The sequence below is a fragment of the Diceros bicornis genome, chromosome 34 (genome assembly GCF_020826845.1).
Source record: "Diceros bicornis minor isolate mBicDic1 chromosome 34, mDicBic1.mat.cur, whole genome shotgun sequence".
NCBI classification, from domain to species: domain Eukaryota; kingdom Metazoa; phylum Chordata; class Mammalia; order Perissodactyla; family Rhinocerotidae; genus Diceros; species Diceros bicornis.
The window spans coordinates 36,358,502-36,377,690 of record NC_080773.1 but is presented as its reverse complement, the minus strand read 5'-3'; the positions used below and the strand labels follow the sequence as shown (position 1 = coordinate 36,377,690).

Sequence of the window (19,189 nt, the reverse complement as noted above, 5' to 3'; positions counted from 1 at the left end):
TTAAAGTTTATAATTTGTGTTTTGATACATACTTAAGCCCCTGGGACGAAAAGTTTCTTCCTGCCCTTTTCATCCATCCTTCATGTCTAAAGTTATTGATACCAGGACACATTCTACCTTGTGTGACAGATATTTTCAAGTACAGACACACAGAAAGGACTGTGTTATGAAGTCCCATGAACGCTTTCCCAATTTTCCATCGTTTGTCATGTCATGGTAATTCTTTCTTCATCAATTCTTAAGCACAGTACTGGGCTGTTTTGCTGATAATCCTGACATCTTGTCTTTTAATGTATAATTTCTTCAGAGGCATTTCCAAAGTCTAAGGGCTCTTTCATAACTAACAGCATATTCAAACAAAAATATATAAAGCATAATAAAATATATTATTAGTGCCCAGTTTTCTCCATTTTCTCAAAAACTTGTTTGTTTTTTAAAGCAGGTTTGTTGCAATCAGGTTCCAAAATATTTCCCTATGACTTATATCTCAGAAATCTCTTTTTACCTATAGGTATCACTTTTCTCATTTTAATTCTTTTTATTTCTTGAAGTTGCTAAGTCGTTTGTCCATTAGAACTTGTCGGACTAGATTTGTCTCTTTTGCATTATCTCTGATGCTGTTTTAAGTTGCTCGCAGTTCTCCCATGTTTCCTATAAACTAGACAGTAATGAGATGGGAGAGTGATGTGTGGTCCAGATAAGGGTGTGATGGTGACGCACCTGCAAACACACGCAGTGTGATTGTGTTTTCCCGGCATCCCATGGCATAGCCTGGAAACACACACATTTCAGACTCTGTAGGTCCCAGGTGTGTGACAATAGTCCTGCTTACACTGCAGCACAGCCTAGACACACACACAAATCTCTGTGACCGTGTGTAACCTGTATGTGTATTGACAAACTGCAGTCCAACATGGGGGTGCCCCCCCCACCCTGAGGACACTGTGTGACAGGTGTGGGATGCTGACACCCTCAACATAGCCTGGGCATACATACACATGTACCACACTGACCATAGGACACAAGTGTGACAGACACGAGACACAACCTGCACATGCAAAACACCTCTGGGACAGGATGGAGATGCTGACATTCCACAGCAGGCGTGGCCACAGGAACACATACATACTGCACAGAGACTTGTGAGACAGGCATGTGACAGGGATGCTCCAAAGCTGGAGTGTGGGCCACACACACAATCACACAGTGTCTATGGATTGAGTGTCATAAGACAGGCACAGCCTGGCTTAGAGAGAACATCGCACCCCCCCCCCCCCCCCCCCCCCCCCCCCCCGCTTCATCCCTGCAGATCTGGTGACACCTTGATGGGAGTGAGAACAGGGAGCCAGGTGCACAGATTGGCCAAACCTGGAGACTCACACACGTTTGATGCATGAATGTCGGTGCACGAGGACACTTGGTGGGAGGTAATCAGCCTGAGCCCAGGAGGCAGATAGCTTTACTCAGAACACCTTGAAACAGCGGTCTCAGGGGGCAGGAGTGCGCAGTAGGGTGGGGCGGGCTTTACAAGAGCAATCAGCTCACTTCCAGCTAGCTTCAGGTTGGGTGGACTCTGGCCCTCTCTGTCCCTCACACCTCCTTCAGCTCCTCTGTCCCTCAAGCCACCCCCTCTCCCTGTTCCCCACTGCCCCCAGCACTCTCTAGCTTCTAGCCCCTTCTGTTTCCCTGGTGCAAGGAGAGAACAGTGGGGTTTCTCAGAACTCCTGACCTTGCACAGTCCTTGTGGACCAAGAAGCACCAGGGAACTGCAGAGTCTGGAGACTTTAGTATGGATTTCGACTGTGCCCCTTCCCAGGACTGTGACCTTGACCAAATCCCTCCCTGCTGTCGGCCTCCATTTCCTCATGTCCAAAATTGGAAAATTCACAATTCCTTCCCTGTGTGGGGGGACACGGAGAGGGCACATGTGTGATGCATTCCCTTAATTCCACCAAGTGGCCTCCTTGGTGAGAAGACATGCCCCTTCTGAGGTGGCCTCCAAAAATATTCTCAAGAATATAGAGGCGCACCATGAGGGTGTACAGAAATTCTCAGTACATCCAGTGCTGTGTCCCTCATGGCCCAGGTCACTGGCTATACAAATAGTCTAAAGATTCTGTAGATGCCCATAGCCAAGGTGCACATTCACTATGCAGTGGCTGCACCTGTGGTCAGTACCGGCCGTACTGAGAGTTTCTGTACACCCTCACGGCGCACCTCCACATTCTTGGGAATATTTGTGGAGGTCACCTCAGAAGGGGCACATCTTCCCTACTCAGCTGCAGTCTGCCCAACTCCCTATTCATCTCGCCTGATTCTGTGCCAACTGTGGTTCCCACACCATCCCCCACAGCCAGTAACACCTGCCCACTAGATTCCAGACTTCAGGGCACATGGATGCTGGGCAGGTCCCAGGGAACAGGTTTCCTCCATCACTGCTGGGGAAAATGAAACATATGCTGGAAAGAAGGGGCCCAATTCATGCTGCTCCCACCTGCACTGGATGTTATCACAGCAAGTGCCCCTCTCCAGAGTGACCTCTGGGTCTTCACATAATGGAGGCATGTGGAGTTTACACTCACAAAGCTTGTCAGTCTTTCCAAGAGGCCTTGGGCAGCAAGGTGAATTAGGCCCCAATTGGACTGAGAAGTTGCTCTCTGCCATCCTGCTGCACCGAGGCACACAAAGTTAACAGCCCCAAATACGTGTGCAGCATTGGCTAACAGCGGAGTTCTCGTCTACATGTGTTACGGTTATTGATGTGTTTTAACCCTCACAGGAACTTTATGAGGGGGTACTCATACTATTATCCCCAGTGTAGAGATGAGAAAACCGAGGCCAGAGGAGTTCAGGGATGGGCCCCACAACCCACTGCTAGTAAGTGTCAGCACCAGGAAGGAGTCACACGCTGGCTCTGGGTCCAGGTGCTCCATCACACGCTGCCACAGGATGCTTATCCCTAACACTCAGTCCAGAACCAATACTTGTAGGGTGTTCCCACGACCCAGCGACTTTTTCAGGCATTTCAATTGCATTATAAGTTTCTGAAATTCATTAAACTTATGGACTAATTTGTAGAAGTCACATGTATAAAATGTTGAGTTTCCTCATTCAGGAGCGTGTTATGTTCATCCTCTGTAAAGAATGAGATGGCCCTTCCTGTAGACCCTGAACTAAAAGATTCTATTTGGGGTTTTCCTTGCAGGCTTCTCATGTAGCAGGTGCAGGAAAGGCCCCATTTTTTTGTGTGTGTGTGTGAGGAAGATCAGCCCTGAGCTAACGTCCATGCCAATCCTCCTCTTTTTGCTGAGGAAGACTAGCCCTGAGCTAACATCTATTGCCAATCCTCCTCCTTTTTTTTTTTTTCCCCCTTTTTCTCCCCAAAGCCCCAGCAGATAGTTGTATGTCATAGCTGCACATCCTTCTTAGTTGCTGTATGTGGGACACTGCCTCAGCATGGCCGGACAAGTGGTGTGTCGGTGCGCGCCCGGGATCCGAACCCCGGGCTGCCAGTAGCGGAGCATGCACACTTAACCACTAAGGCATGGGGCCGGCCCCAGAGGCCCCATTTTTGAGATGAAGAAACTGAGGCTCAGGGAGGTTAACTGCTTTGTGAAGGACATGGATATGTGGCTGATCCAAATCAGAGACCCAGGTTGGCCCTATCATTTTTCTGTTGAACCACAAAGCTACACAACCCTGTTCCAGAAGATGCCAAGTCCCAGCACGTCCATCATGATGATGGGGATAATGATGATGAGGATGATCATGATGAGGATGAGGGTGTCAACAACAGCAGTGATGGCAGCAGGATTCATACCTCGATCCTGCACAGTCAAGGAGGAACCGACTGTTTTCTGTGTCCTTTTCATATATGAACTCATTCACAGTCACAATGCTGTGACGTAGATACCATCTTACCCCATTTTGCCAAGGTGGAACCTGAGGCACAGAGGGGTTCAGAAACTTGCCTGGGGCCACACAGCCTGTGAGTGCACAGCTGGGATCCTCACCAGGAAACTTGGCTCCAGGGCCCAGCCTTCCTTCCACCAAGGAGGAAACATTTCCTAGCTACTGTGTGGGGCCAGCATTCATAAAGAAGGTGGGCCATGAGGGGCGGGGTAGGTGACTGGAGTATTTAATCCTTAGGGAAGGGGAATCTGTGTGAGGAGACAACTTGGTGATTCCCAGATTTAGATATTTCATGAACCTCTAAAATTTTTTAAAAATTAGAAAACTCACGGGCCCATCCCAGTGGTGCAAGCGGTTAAGTGCGCGCAGTCTGCTGTGGTAGCCCGGGGTTTGCCAGTTCAGATCCCGGGCGTGCACCAACGTACCGCTTGGCAAGCCATGCTGTGGCGGTGTCCCAGATAAAGTGGAGGAAGATGGGCATGGATGTTAGCCCAGGGCCAGTCTTCCTCAGCAAAAAAAAAAAAAAGAGGAAGATTGGCAGATGTCAGCACAGAGCTGATCTTCCTCACACACACAAAAAAAATTAGAAAACTCACACAGTGAATTGATCCAATAAGGACATTTCATGGACCACTATCATCTACTCTCACTCATACTTTTATAAAAGATAGGACTTTGACAAGCAAAGAAAGCAGAGGACAGCACCTCATCATGAAGGAAGATCTTCTGCATTGAATAAGGTGTCTAAGGGACTCACAACAGTGGCCGAATTTTCCTTACTGTGCCGAGGACGGGGATTTCATTAGAACTAAATGAGTTGAAATAAACACTGTCTGCAACAGGCCTGACACCTCTCTGTGCTCAAGGGACCTAAGCTGTGACCATTCTTACTAATTTATTCTTGTTAAACTAACCCACATTCCATTTGTCTTAGAGTGTATTCTAAAAAGCACACTTGTCTCTCTGCTAATTAGGAGAACCATTTGGACTTTGCCACAAATGGAAGCTGACCATGAAAACACAACCATAGTCAAAATACTGCTCTGAATCTTAGGGAGCTCATGGGGGCTGCTCAGGGCTGCTCCCTATCTTGAAAAAAGAAATTAGTAACAGTTAGGGGGACATTACAGATGCAACACGATTCCAAGACTTTCTCCTGACAACACTCAGAAGGAAACAGAAAGGAAGAAGGAGCAGCTTTCTCAGGGGGTCATTGCCTACCACCTGATGCTGTTTCTGTGCACCCTCTAAAATCATCTCCTGGACCAGTGCAGGAGCTGGGCCCAAGCCTTAGGAAACAAGGGATGAAGGCGCAGCCCTCAAGGGCATTTTTACTGAGATTGTGTTGTTAGGAAGATACATGGGGAGCACCCCTGGCAAATGTCTTCCTAGGGGTGCTGCCTGACTCACCCCCACTTCTGAGAACAGCCCCTCACCCACAACCCTGCTATTGGGCTGTGGGGACACTTGGCCCAACCAGGCTGAGCCAGTCAGCTTCCCTCCTGTGGAATCTGGAATAAGGAGCTCAGACTGAGGCCCAAATGTGCTGGGCACTGGGGTGAGGGTTTCTGTTTAGAAAGACGCTTTCTACCCAAAGACATCTGATTCAGACAAAGGGAGATTAGAAAGGAGGACATGGGTCCAGAGCATGGTGAGAGCTAGAGGGAGGAGGAAAGGTGAGCTCCATTGCTCTTCTAAACCTGCGGGCCTGATTGAGAGGGCAGAATCAAGGAGGCCGTGGATCCCCTGCATGGAGAGGGAAGCCCTTACCCAGTGAGACCAGGAGTGAACAGGCCTCCAGCATCACCTGCAAATACAAAATTCCTGAGCTCTGTGCTGAGCTCAAAGGAGATAGGATACAGCCTCTGGACTTAACAATTATGGCTGAGAGGAAAGCCTCCCATGGGTGAAGCCAATGGAGAGAATCAGTGGGGTTCCCTTGAGAACTTGGGGGAAGAGGGTAAGTGCTCTGGGACATCAAAGGAATAGGGAGAAATGATCATGACAATAATTCCAACAATGAACACAGCAGTAGCAGCAGCAGCAACCGCTGAGCCTCCCTGGTCCTTGCCATGTGTCTGCCCTGGGCTGAGAGCGTCACATGCCGAGGTAAAGGGATTAAACTTTCCAAGCTCTGGAGCTAGACTCAGGGGTATGAATCCAGCCTCTTGAATCTGGCACTTGTCCACTGTGTGAACCTGGAGAACCCACTTCATTCTGTGATCCTGGAGTTTTCCCAGTAATACAGTAATAGTTCCCCTTCCCCAGGTTGTTGTGAGAATTAAAGAGAAAATGCTCAAAAAGCAGGTAAGAGATGGTGTGTTTTGTTCCTTTTATTGATCCTCACAGAAGCCAAGGTAAATGCCATCATTACCTGCATGTCACACAGTCAGTGCCCTGAGCCCCCAGAAGTTCTAGTGAGTCACTCAGACATTCCCTATTGGGGAACTCACACTGAGACCTCAGTACGCTGCAGCCCCCTCCTGCCTGCAGGGACAAAGGGTGCCTTGCCCTGGGATCATCATGGCACACAGATGGAGACCACAGGTGCAGCCGCTACTCAGTTAATGGGCACCTTGGCTCTTCACCTCTTCCAACAACCTGAGGCAGGGTCAACCCCAGCCCCATTTTATAGGAGGACACTTTGGCCTAGAGGAAGTCATTGTCTTGAGCTCCAGTGATGGTCGGGGAACTGAGATTCAAACTTAGGCACCTGAGGTATCTGATCAGTGTCCTCTTTCTCTCCCCACGGGGCTTTGAACACCCAATCCATCCTGATACTATCTGGTCCCCCATCAGTGCCAAGCCAACAATATAGACCAGGAAAATGAGCAAACACTACAAAGGAAGACTTTATTGTATTACTGAATGTCTGAACTTAAGAAACAGATGGAGAATATGTTAACAATGAACATTAATGTTAAGAATATGTGTCCATCACATTGTGCACAGCACAAAAAATTTTAGAAAAAATTAGGATATATTCTAGTACTGAAAACAATTATTTCATTAAAAAAGGAAGTCACTGATGTATTTGAGAATGAGTGAAATTCCAACATATATATTTATTGCTTCACTGTCCTATTTGTCAATGAAAAGGAAAATAACCAAAGTTTATAAAAGAACAGGCAAAAGGTATCAGCACACTTTTTATCAAAGACTTACAGATAGCAAATAAACATCTGAAAAACTGCTCATCAGGAATCCTTAGGGCAATGCAATCGAAACAAGAGTGAAATAGCATGACAAAATTATCAAAAGGGCTAAATTAAAAATGATTAACCACATTCGGTACAGCATAAGGACTTCCTACATTGTGAATTCTCCTGTGTTGAATGACACTGGAGTTTTAGGAAAGCATTTTTGACATTCACTACACATAAGGCATGATGCAGTGTGAATTTCTGATGTGGAAAGAACACAGTCCTTTAGCTAATGAATTTCCCACATTGGCCTCATTCATAAGGCCTTGATCCAGTGTGAAGTCTCGCATGTTGTCGGAGTGCAGAGCGTTGGGTAAAAGATTTCTCACATTCACTGCACTCAAAAGGCCTTTCTCCAGTGTGAACTCTCTGGTGTTGAATGAGTGTTGAGCTACAGGCAAAATATTTCCCACATTCACTACACTCATAACACCTTTGCTCAATGTGGACTCTCTGGTGTTTACTGATTTGGGAAATATACCTAAATGATTTCCCACAATCAGTACACTCATAAGGCCTTTCTCCCGAGTGAACTCGCCAGTGTTGATTGTAATGTGAACTCCTCATGAAGGATTTTCCACATTCACTGCACTTATAAGGCCTTTCTCCTGTGTGAACTCTCTGGTGATCACTGAATTGGGAACTATACCTAAATGATTTCCCACATTCAGTGCACTCATAAGGCCTTTCTCCAGTGTGAATTTTCCGGTGTTTAGCAAGCGCTGAGCTATTGGTATAAGATTTCCCACATTCATTACACTCAAAAGGCCTCTCTCCAGTGTGAACTCTCTGATGTTTTTTGAGTTGGGAACGATCCCTATACAATTTCCCACATTCAGTGCACTCATAATCCCTATCTCCAGTGTGAACTCTCTGGTGTTCACTGAATTGTGAACTACACCAGAAGGATTTTCCACATTCACCGCACTTATAAGGCTTTTCTCCTGTGTGAATTCTCCTGTGTCGAATAAGTGTCGAGCTATTGGTATATGATTTCCCACAGTCAACACATACATAAGACCTTAACCCAGTGTGAACACTCTGATGATAACGAAGACTCGAGGTAGACGAGAAAGATTTCCCACATTCACTACATTTATAAGGCTTTTCTCCAGTGTGAAATCTCCAGTGTTGAATGAGATGAGAATTTACTCTAAATGATTTCCCACATTGGCTGCACTCATAGGGCCTTTCTCCAGTGTGAACTCTCTGATGATCACGAAGGGTACCCCTAATGCTGAAAGATTTCCCACATTCACTGCACTCATAAGGCCTCTCTCCTGTGTGAACTCTCTGGTGTTTAACAAGGTTGGATCTTTGGATAAAGGATTTCCCACATTCAGTACAACGATGAGGCCTTTCTCCAGAGTGAATTCTCTGGTGTATAACAAGTTTGGATCTTTGGATAAAGGATTTCCCACATTCACTGCACTCATAAGGCCTTTCTCCTGTGTGAACTTTCTCATGATAAAGGAGGGTTGTCTTAGTGGTGAAAGATTTCCCACATTCACTGCACTCATATGGCCTCTCTCCTGTGTGAACTTGCTGGTGTATAACAAGTTTGGATCTTTGGAGAAAGGATTTCCTACATTCACTGCATTCATAAGGCCTTTCTCCTGTATGAACTCTCTGATGATTACTGAGTTTGGACCCAGATGAAAAAGATTTCCCACATTTACTGCAATGAAAAGGCCTTTCTCCCGTATGTACTCTCTGGTGGAGAATGAGTACCGAGTTTCTGGTAAAAGATTTCCCACATTCACTGCATTCATAAGGCCTTTCTCCAGTGTGAACTCTCCAGTGTACAAGGAGGTAGAATTTTCGTCTAAAAGATTTCCCACACTGAGTGCACTCATAACGCCTTTCTCCAGTGTGAACTGTTCGTTGTCGAATAAGGGTGGAACTACGGCTAAAAGACTGGGCACATTCACTGCACAAGTAACAATTTTCTTCAGTGTGACTTCTCCAGGGATAAATGAGGACAGATTTTTGGTTAAAGGATTGTCCACATTTGCTGCACTTGCACTGCCTTGCCCCAGAATGAATTCTTTGATGCCGACTGAGGGTTGAGGTTCGCCTAAAAGATTTGCCACATTCTCCACATATGTGAAGCCTTTCTACAGCATGGACTCTCTGGTGTACAACAAATGAAGATTTGTACCTGAATGTTCTCCCACATTCACGGCATACAAAACATTGTCTTCCAGTGTGGACACCCTGGTCCTGAACAGGTATGTGTTTAAGGTTGAAGCGTTTCTTGCATTCTCCCCAGGTGAAGTGACTTTTTCTCAGACCTGCCTTGGGAGTCCTGGCCTGTGACACACCTACAGAAACACTGTGTTGAAAGGGTGCCTCCACATCCTCTGTTCCACTCCAGCAACCTGAATGCAAAGAAACCCTGGTGAAGTACATGTTGACTTTAGAAGGAGAGTGATAACCCATCACAAACCACATCTGTCACATCTAGCAATAAGTCTATGGACATTAGACTTTTCCAGAGAAGGGAGGTGGAATCCGTTGGCGTTGGGGAAGTGACTTCAGGGCATTACTGGGCTCCTAAGGCAAAAGAATGGTGGAGACCTCACCGGGGAAGGACACCAGGATTGAGTGTGACACAAAGAAGAGAGGCATATTCTAAATCTTGCTCCTCTGCTAAAGGATTCTTGCAGGACCTTTACTGGTGGTGACATGAGGCTGCGTAGAAGCATGTGTCTAAACCCAGGAAAAAACAATTGCAATTGAGTAGCTGTAGTTTAAGGCCAATGTAAGATGTGTGCACACCTTATGGCACACGTGAACCAATGTTGCAGAGCAACAGAAGAAGAGTTATGAGAAAAATGGGTGAGATATGAAGTCTAGAGAGGTGGAGATTCTTCCTGGGCTGGAAGTCAGAGTTGAAAGCACAAGTAGCAGAATTGACTAGAAGACAAAGTATCAACCATGGGGAAGGAAAAGCAGAAATGGGGTGTGGGACTGGCAATAACAACAAAACACTGGTTAAATGGGAAACGTTCCTGGTATGATCTGAAAACAGTCCTGATGTCACACCCTCCACAGGCTCACCAGGCCCAGGTACCTGTGAGTTCATCTTGCAGCCAGGGCTATTGAGAATCTCTACAATCTTTGTCACTGCTGACCTCAGCTGACAGAGGTTCAGGGTGATTACATGGCTGGGACCTCCCCAGAGCCAAAAACGCCACAACCCATACAGCCGGTGACCTCACAACCAATCCAAGGTGAAGGTCTTTCTCCACCAAAACCAGCCCCTAAAGGTTGGAGGAGGTGACTGATCCATCAAATGTGGAGACATCAACAAAAGGCCATAAAGAACATGAAAAATCAAGGAAACATGACATCACCATTGGAGCACAATAAGTTTCCAGTAAGTGAACCTAAAGAAACAGATCTACAAACTGCTGGACAAAGAATTCAAAATAATTGTTTTACGGAAGCTCAGCCAGATCCAAGAAAACACAGACAACTCAGTGAAATCAGGAAAATAATAAACAAACAAATCAGAAATAGAAATAATAAAAATAAGGAATTAAATTCTGGAGGTGATGATTACAATGAATGAAATGAAAAATATAACACTGAAATTATACAAAAGTGAGCATGAACAGCCAAACTGATCAAAGAGGCGAAAAACATGTGAGCTCAAATCAGATCATTTCAAGTTAGCCAGTCAGAGGAGAAAAAAGACTGAAAAGACTATGTAAATTATGGGATGCCATCAAGGGAAATAATATACACATTATGGAAGTGCCCCAAGGACAAGTGAGGGAGAAAGGGGGAGAAAGCTTATTTAAAGAAATAATGGCTGAAAACTTACCAAATCAGGAGAGGGATGTGGACAATCAGGTACATGATGCTTATAGGTCCTCATAAAGATTCAATCTAAACAGATCCTCACAGAGACACATTATAAAAAAACTTTCAAAAATCAAAGACAAAGGGAATTTCAAAAGCAGCAAGAGAAAAGAAACTCATCACATACATGGGAAACCCCATAAGGCTGTAAGTGGATTTCTCAGCAGAAACCAGGTTGACCACGAGGGAGTGAAGTGATAAATTCAAAATGCTGAAGGAAAAAAACTGCCAAACAAGAATGCTTTATCCACCAAAGCTGTCCTTCAAAAATGAAGGAGAGCTAAAGACTTCCCTAGGCAAACAAAAGCTGAGGGAATTCATCACCACTCAACCTGCCTTACCAGAAATGCTAAAGGGAGTTCTTCAAGCTGAAATGAAAAGACACTAATTAGTAACATAAAAACATGAAAATATAAAGTACACTGGTAAAGGCAAATATACAGTCAAATTTGGAATGCACCAATACTCTAACATGGTGGTGTGTAAATCACCGAACTCTAGTATAAAGCATAAAAGACAAGAGTATTAAAAATAACCCTATCCACAATAATTTCTTAATGGTTACACAATGTAAAAAGATATAAACTGTGACATCAAAAAATTCAGGGGGGTGGGATACTAAAAGGGTACTTTTTATGTTATTGACGTTAAGATGTTATCAGCTTAATATAGACTGTTGTAAGATGTTTTATGTAAACCTCATGGTAACCGAAAAGCAAAAACCTACAATAGATAAAGAGAAAGGAATCAGAGCATACCACTAGGGAAAATCATCAAATCACAAAGGAAGAGAAGATGAGAGGAAAAGAGACTACAAAAGAGCCAGAAAACAATTAACAAGATGGCAATCCACAAGTCCTTACAAAATTCCCTAATAAAACACACAGAGTGGCTGAATGGATAAACGAAACAAGATCCAATTACATGTTACCTACAAGAGATGCACTTTAGTTCTAAGGAATCAAGTAAGCTCAAAGTGAAGAAATCGAAAAAATTATTCCATGCAAATGGAAATCAAAAGAGTGTAGCTTATACTTATAAGTAGCTGTACTCATACCAAACAAAATAGACTTTAACTCACAACCTGTCTCACGAAACAAAGAAAGTCATTATATAATGATAAAGGAGTCAGTTCATCTAGAGGATATAACAATTATCCCACACCCAACATCAGAGCACCTAAATATATTAAGCAAGTATATGGGAAGGTAGAAAAGACAGCAACAAACCACCAATAGCAGACTTGAATAACCGTTTTTCAAGAATGGGTAGATCATCCAGATAGAAAATCAATAAGGAAATATTTGAAGTACACTTTAGACCAAATGGACCTAACAAACAAATACAGAACATTCCATCCAACTACAGCAGGATATACATTCTTCTCAAGTCGACGCAGAACATTCTCTAGAACAGATCAAATGTTAGGTGACAAAACAAGTCTGAACAGATTTAATAAGACTAAAATCATATCAAGAATCTTATCTGACTACAAAGGTATGAAACTAGGAATCAGTAACAAAGCTAGAAAGTTCATGAATATGTGGACATTAAATAACACACCCCTGAACAATCAATGAGTTAAAGAAAAAAATCAAAGTTAAAAATAAAATTATCGCAAGATGAATGAAAATGGAAACAAAACATGCCAAAACTTATGAAAAGCAGCAAAAGCAGTTCTAAGAGTAAAATTTATGGCAGTCAATGCCTACATTAAGGAAAAAGAAAAGTCTCAAATAAAGAACCTAACTTTACACCACGAGGAACTAGAAAAAGAACAATAAACTAAGCCCAAATTTAGGGGAAGGAAGGAAAAGAACAAAGATCAGAGCAGAAATAAATGAAATACAGAATAGAAAAACAATAGAAAAGATCCACAAAGCAAAGAGTTGGTTTCTGAAAACAAACAAAAATTCATAACCTTTAGCTAGACTAACTTAGGAAAGAGAGAAAACTCAAATAAATAAGATCAGAAATGAAACAGGAGACACTGAAATTGATACTAAAGAAACACCAAGATCTTACGAGACTACTATGAACTGGATTAACTAGCAGAAATGGATAAATTCCTACAAACATATAATCTATCAAGACTGAATCATAAAGAAATAGGAAATTTGAATAGACCAATAATAAGTAAGGAAATTGAATCATTAAACAAATCTCCCAACAAAGAAAAGCCCAGGACCAGATAGATTCACTGGGCAATTCCAGCAAAGATTTTAAGGAGAGTTAACACCAATCCTTCCTCAACTCCAAAACTTCCAAAGCATTAAAAAGGAAGAAAAATGTCCAAACTCAATTTACAAGGCCAGCATTACCCTGACACCAAAGCAAGATAAGGAAACTACAAGAAAATTAAATTACAGACCAATATCCTTGATGAACATAGAAGGAAAAATCCTCAACAAGATACTAGCAAAGCAAATTCAACAGCATATTAAAAGAATCTTACACTATGATCAAGTGGGATTTATCCTGGGATGCAAATATGGCCCATCACATGCAAATCAACAAATGGGACACACCATGTTAACAGAATGAAGGATAAAAATCGTATGATCATTCAATAGATACAGAAAAAGCACTTAACAAAACTGAACATACTTTCATGTTAAAAACTCCCAAGAAATTAGGTATAGAAGGAGTGTACCTCAATATAATAAAGGTATATACGATATGCCCATGCTAACATCACACTCAATGGATAAAAGCTAAAAGCTTTTCCTGTAAAAGCAGGAACAAGACAAGGATGCCCACTCTCCTCACTTCCTCTCAACATAGTTCTGGAAGGCCTAGCCAGAACACATAGATAAGAAAAAGAAACAAAAGGTATCAAAATCACAAAAGAGGAAGTAAAACTGTCTGTGTTTGCAGAAGACATGATCTTAGAGATAGAAAACCCTAGACTGCACCAAAAAACTCTTACAACTAAGAAACAAATTCAGGAAAGTTGCAGGATACACAATCAACATACAAAAATCAGTTGCCTTTCTATATGCTTATAGTGAAATATCTAAATAAGAAATTAAAAAAGCAATCCATTTACAATATCAACAAAAACAATTAAAAACATACAAATAAATTTAACCAAGGAGGTGAAATATCTGGACTCTGAAAACTGTAGGTCACTGATGAAAGAAAATGAAGACATATATAAATGGAAAGATATCCCATGTTCTTGGATTGGAAGAATTAATACTGTTAAAATGCCTAGACTGCCCGATGCGACGTACAGAATGCAATTTCTATCCAAATTTCAATGGAGTTTTTCACAGAAATAGTAAAGGAATCTGAAAATTCATATGGAACTACAAATGATCTCAAATAGCCAAAGCCATCATGAGCAAGAAGAACAACGCTGGAGGTATCACACTTCCTGATTTCAAACTACATTAGGAAGCTACAGTAATCAAAACAGCATGGTACTGGCATAAAAACACACACACACAGGAATGGAACAGAATAAAGAGCACAGAGAAACATCCCCACCATATATGGTGAACTAATCTTTGACAGGGGCGCCAAGACCACACAATGGGGAAAGGATGGTCTCTTCAATAAATGGTGTTGGGAAAACTGGATATTCACATGTAAAAAGATGAACTTGGAGCCCTATCTTTCACCACTAACAACAATGAACTCGAAATGGATTTAAGAGTTAAAGGTAAGACATGAAAATGTAAAACCCCTTGAAAAAACATAGAGAATAAGCTCCTGGACAGTGGTTTTGGTAATGATTTTTTGGATATGACACCAAAAGTCCAGGGAAAAAACATTAAAAATAAACAAGTGGAACTACATCAAACTGAAAAGCTTCTGCATAGCACAAGAAACAACCAACAAAATGAAAAGGCGACCTAAAGTATGGGAGAAAATATCTGCAAGCCATGAATCTGATAAGGGGATAATGTTTTAAAAATATAAGGTACTCATACAACTCAACAGTAAAACAATAATCTGATTAAAATATGGGCAAAGGATCTGATTCGACATTTTTCCAAATCTGATATACATATAACAGGTATATGAAAAATTGCTCTTCCTCACTAATCATCAGGAAAATGTATATCCAAACCACAATGAGGTACTACATCATACCTTAGGATGGCTATCACCAAAAACAGGAGAGATAAGTGTTGGCAAGGGAATGGAGCAAAGGGAGCCCTTGTTCACTGTTGGTTAGAATGGAAAATGGTAGAGCCATTATGAAAAAGAGTATGGAAGTTCCTCAAAAAATTCAAACTAGAACTACCATATGATCCAGCAATCCCATTTCTTGGTATATATCCGAAGGAAATGAAACCAGAATGTGGAAGAGATAATCTGCCCTCTCATGTTCACTACAGCGTTATTCACAATACACAAGATACGGAAACAACCTCAGTATCCATAAATGAATAAATGGATTAAAAAAGTGTAATATACGCATCTAGAATATTATTTAGCCTTAAAAAAGAAGGAAATCCTGCCATATGTGACAATATGGATGAATCTGGAGGGCATTATGCTAAGTGAAATATCTGGAGGGCATTATGCTAAGTGAAATAAGCCAGTCAGAGAAAAACAAATACTGTATGTTACCACTCATATGGGGAATCTAAAACAAACAAACAAAAAATGGTGAACTCATAGACAGTAGCATACCAGGGCCTGGGGAGTGGGCAAAATGGGGAAATGTTGATCAAAGCACAAACCTTCAGTTATAAGATGAATAAGTTCTGAGGATCTAATGTACAACATGGTGACTACAGTTAATAATAATGTATTTTACACTTGAAATTTACTAGGAGAGTACATCTTAAGTGTTCTTACTAAAAAAATAAAAGTAACTATACGCAGTGCTGGAGGTGTTCATTAACTTGATTACACAATTACTTCAGAATGTATATATATATGAAATCATCACGTTGTACACTTTAAATACATAACATTTAATAGACCAAAGCTGGAAGAAAGGAAAAGAGATCTATACTAAACACTACAAACTGTGCAAGAGCGTCACGATAAAGAGCCCATGGTCTAGGTAAGTAGTTACCATGACAATGTCAGCAATTCCTGTCACAGGCAGGTCCTAGGAAATGTCAGCTAAAGGAAGCCATCAAACCATGGGATACACATAAAAGTGCCATGGAGTTGGACATATTCATCTTGCCAGGGACAGGGAAAGCAAGATGCCATCCACTAGCCTCACTGCAAGACTACTGACCTGGAATCCTTCCCCATGAGGGTTCAGTACAAAGGGTACTGGGGCTGCAGGGGAGAGAAGAGGGCAGGGCACACACCCAAGCCCTGGTAACACAGCAACGACCCAGAAAACTGGGGAAGCAAGCAGTCCCCGCCTTCCCGAGTGAGAAGGACAGAGCATCCCATGGGGAAAAGAGGGTGAGGCAGGATACAGAGCCTAGTCCAGGTCATAGGGAGGGAGAGGGCCTCACCCAGCGAGGATATGAGTGCAAAGTTCTCCAGCATCACATCCTGGTACAAGTGCCTCTGAGCTTCATCAAGGAGCCTCCATTCCTCCCAGGAGAAGTACACGGCAATGTCTCCAAAGGTCATAATGTCCTGTCAGATGGGAAGAGATGAAACCAGGAACTTTATCAGAACCCACAGTCCATCACCTCACACATCTCCACACTCCTCCTCCTCCAGAGCTCCTCACCTCAGAGCAGATACCAGGCCCTGCTGCCACTGATACCCACTCTCTCCTCAGAGTCCCATTCATCACTGTGTTTAGCCGTCAGCAATAAAAGGCAGGGGGCACAGAGATACCATCCAAGCTCTGGGCCTGGGGGGCAGGGCCCCATACCTCCTGCCAAGCAATTCCCCTGCATCTCCCAGATTGCACCTACAAGACAGCCACACGTGGGCTCATGCTTCACCCCTGAGTCCCCACTACCAGGGCCTTGGGGCCCTCAGCTCACGCTACCTATGCAAATGCACATCATTCTGGAGATACCACCTCTCTCACATCTTCAGTCCCCACAGCTCTGCCACCTCCCTGCCCTCACCCATGGACGTGGCACATGGCATCCAGAGGGTTCTGACAAACTCAAACACAGTCCAGTACCTTCCCAGTTCTGATGGATCCCACAGCCAGGGAAAGCCCAGAACGCTGCTTTGAAGGCCTCCCCACCTGCCTCTGATCCTTGCTTCAAGATCAGCCACCCAGAACCACATGTGAATTTCAGATCCCCAGGACCCTCTTCCACTTCAGTGATGCACTTTCTGTCCCCTCAGCAGCCACAATCCTCCCCTCTCCATTCAATCTTTCTTAAAACCCCAGCCCTTACAGTCTCCCTGCCAGGCACAGTGACTCTCACAAATGACTACATTCACCCCACATCTTAGCCACCAGCAAGACTGAAACACCCCAGACCCCATCAAGGCTCACCACACAATTCCTGTGAATGTGAACAGTAGTGAATTAGCAGGAGCCCCAGTCTCACTGTCAACTTGTCTCAATTACTCCTCTGCCTCTGAAGTCATCTCACACCCACTCATCCCATGGAAGCCTTGGCCACCTGCCAGACCATCCTCTCTCCCACACCATTCCATGACCACTTCCCTCCCTCACCTGTGTTTCTCATACTTAGGAACCTCCACCAGGAGCTAAGGAACAGAGACTTTCCTCAGCATGCACCCTAGTCTTTCTGATTGGCTAACAGCATTATCACTATATCCTGCATTTCACTTCATAAATATGATCCACAGCTCAACCCTGGTCCTCACAATAGCCATTTGAAAGCCTCCATCATGAACCCCTCCCCAGATTTCCAGACCTGTGTCTCTAGCTGACCACTTGACTTCCCCACACACTGTTCTCTGAAACATCTCAGACTCTTAACAGGGCCAGAACAAGACTTCTGATGTTCCCAAGGAAAATAAACCTACCAACACCTTCCACATCCCACTTGATGGAGCTTCCATCCCTTCAGCGGCTACAACCCAAACCCTGAAGTCTCCCTAACCTCTCCCTCAACTTGGTTGCTGTTAGTGCCATCGAGTCAATTTAGACTCCTACTGACCCCGTGTACAGCAGAGGGGAACCCTGTCCAGTCTTTTTTGCACCATCCTCTCATCTTCCAGCACTGTATCAGACAATGCTCCGTTGCTATTCATAGGGGTTTCATGGCCAAGTTTTTCGGAAATCAGCGGCCAGGTCCTTCTTCCTAGTTTGTCTTAATCTGGAAGCTCCGCTGAAACCTGTCCACCATGGGTGACCCTGCTGGTTTTTGAAGTACTGGTGGCATAGCTTTCAGCATCACACCAACAAGCAGCTGCCACAGTATGACATCTGACAGAAACGTGGTGTGGTTCCCTGACCAGGAAACAAACCCAGGTTGCGGTAGTGAGAGCGCCGAATCTTAACCACTGGACCACAGGGCTGGCCCTTCCTCAACTACAACATCCCAAAATCGACTTGGCCCTTCTTCATGGACCTAGAATCCAAACTTTTCTCCCAGCTCCATGGCCACCACTTTGGTCTATCAACACGCATCTGGATTATAGCAGTAGCCTCCTCCTGCGCTCCCTGCCTCCTCCCTTAACCCAACAGACTGTGCTCTTCTCTGTAGCTAGATGGAGCCTATTAAGACCTGGGTAAGATCACCTACTTCCTCTTATCCAAACCTCTCATAACAGATCCCAAACTTCTCAGGCAGATACATTAAGGCCTCATTACTGACCTACCCACCCCACCTCTCTTTTCTTAACAGAAAGAATAGAGACCTGTGTACCCTGTTCCCAGCTCAGTCACACCTCCAAGCATTTGCTTTTTTTTTTAATTTTTTTGTGAGGAAGACTGGCCCTGAGCTAACATCTGTTGCCAATCCTCCTCCATTGTTGTAGGTGGGATGCATGGCTTGATGAGTGTGCATCAGTCCACGCTCAGCATTCGAACCCGCGAACTCCAGCAGGAGCTGAACGCGCGAACCTAACCACTACACCAGCAGGTGGGCCCCTTCGAGTATTTGCACATGCTGGTATCTATTCCTGGGATAACCTTCCACACCTGTTTACACTGGCAGCCAGAAATGGGAACACCTGTACAACCCTTGGTCTGCACTCAGGACGCAGGGCTCCCGGGTATCCTCAGGGTCCCCGCAAAGCTGTGAATATAGCAAGTAGAGTTTCAAGACACCATAATCCCAGACATCACATGGGTGGTGTCTTTTTCAGTGAGGGAGTGAGACACTCTCTCC

At 43.9% G+C, this 19,189-nt stretch overlaps 2 protein-coding genes across 5 annotated transcripts in view; both read right to left on the bottom strand.

Annotated features, from left to right (window-relative positions):
• The window catches only part of LOC131397516 (zinc finger protein 345-like), a 60,306-nt gene extending 43,825 nt beyond the window's left edge, over positions 1–16,481 (bottom strand). Inside the window, exon 1 of the mRNA XM_058530539.1 lies at positions 16,424–16,481. The gene's annotated coding sequence lies outside the window, so the exon portion shown is untranslated. The remainder of the gene's footprint in view (positions 1–16,423) is intronic.
• LOC131397520 (zinc finger protein 586-like) overlaps positions 4,056–19,189 on the bottom strand; it is a 57,472-nt gene continuing 42,338 nt past the window's right edge. For 3 of the 4 annotated variants that reach the window (XM_058530547.1, XM_058530546.1, XM_058530548.1), the window contains exons 2-3: positions 16,424–16,550; positions 4,056–9,496 (exon numbers count right to left, since the gene is read on the bottom strand). In XM_058530547.1, the coding sequence (XP_058386530.1) occupies positions 7,368–9,496; positions 16,424–16,550 (2,256 nt within the window). In that variant the 3' untranslated portion in view covers positions 4,056–7,367. Of the gene's footprint in view, positions 11,354–16,423; positions 16,551–19,189 lie in introns of those variants that run through there. The other variant, XM_058530549.1, reaches the window with a different exon arrangement.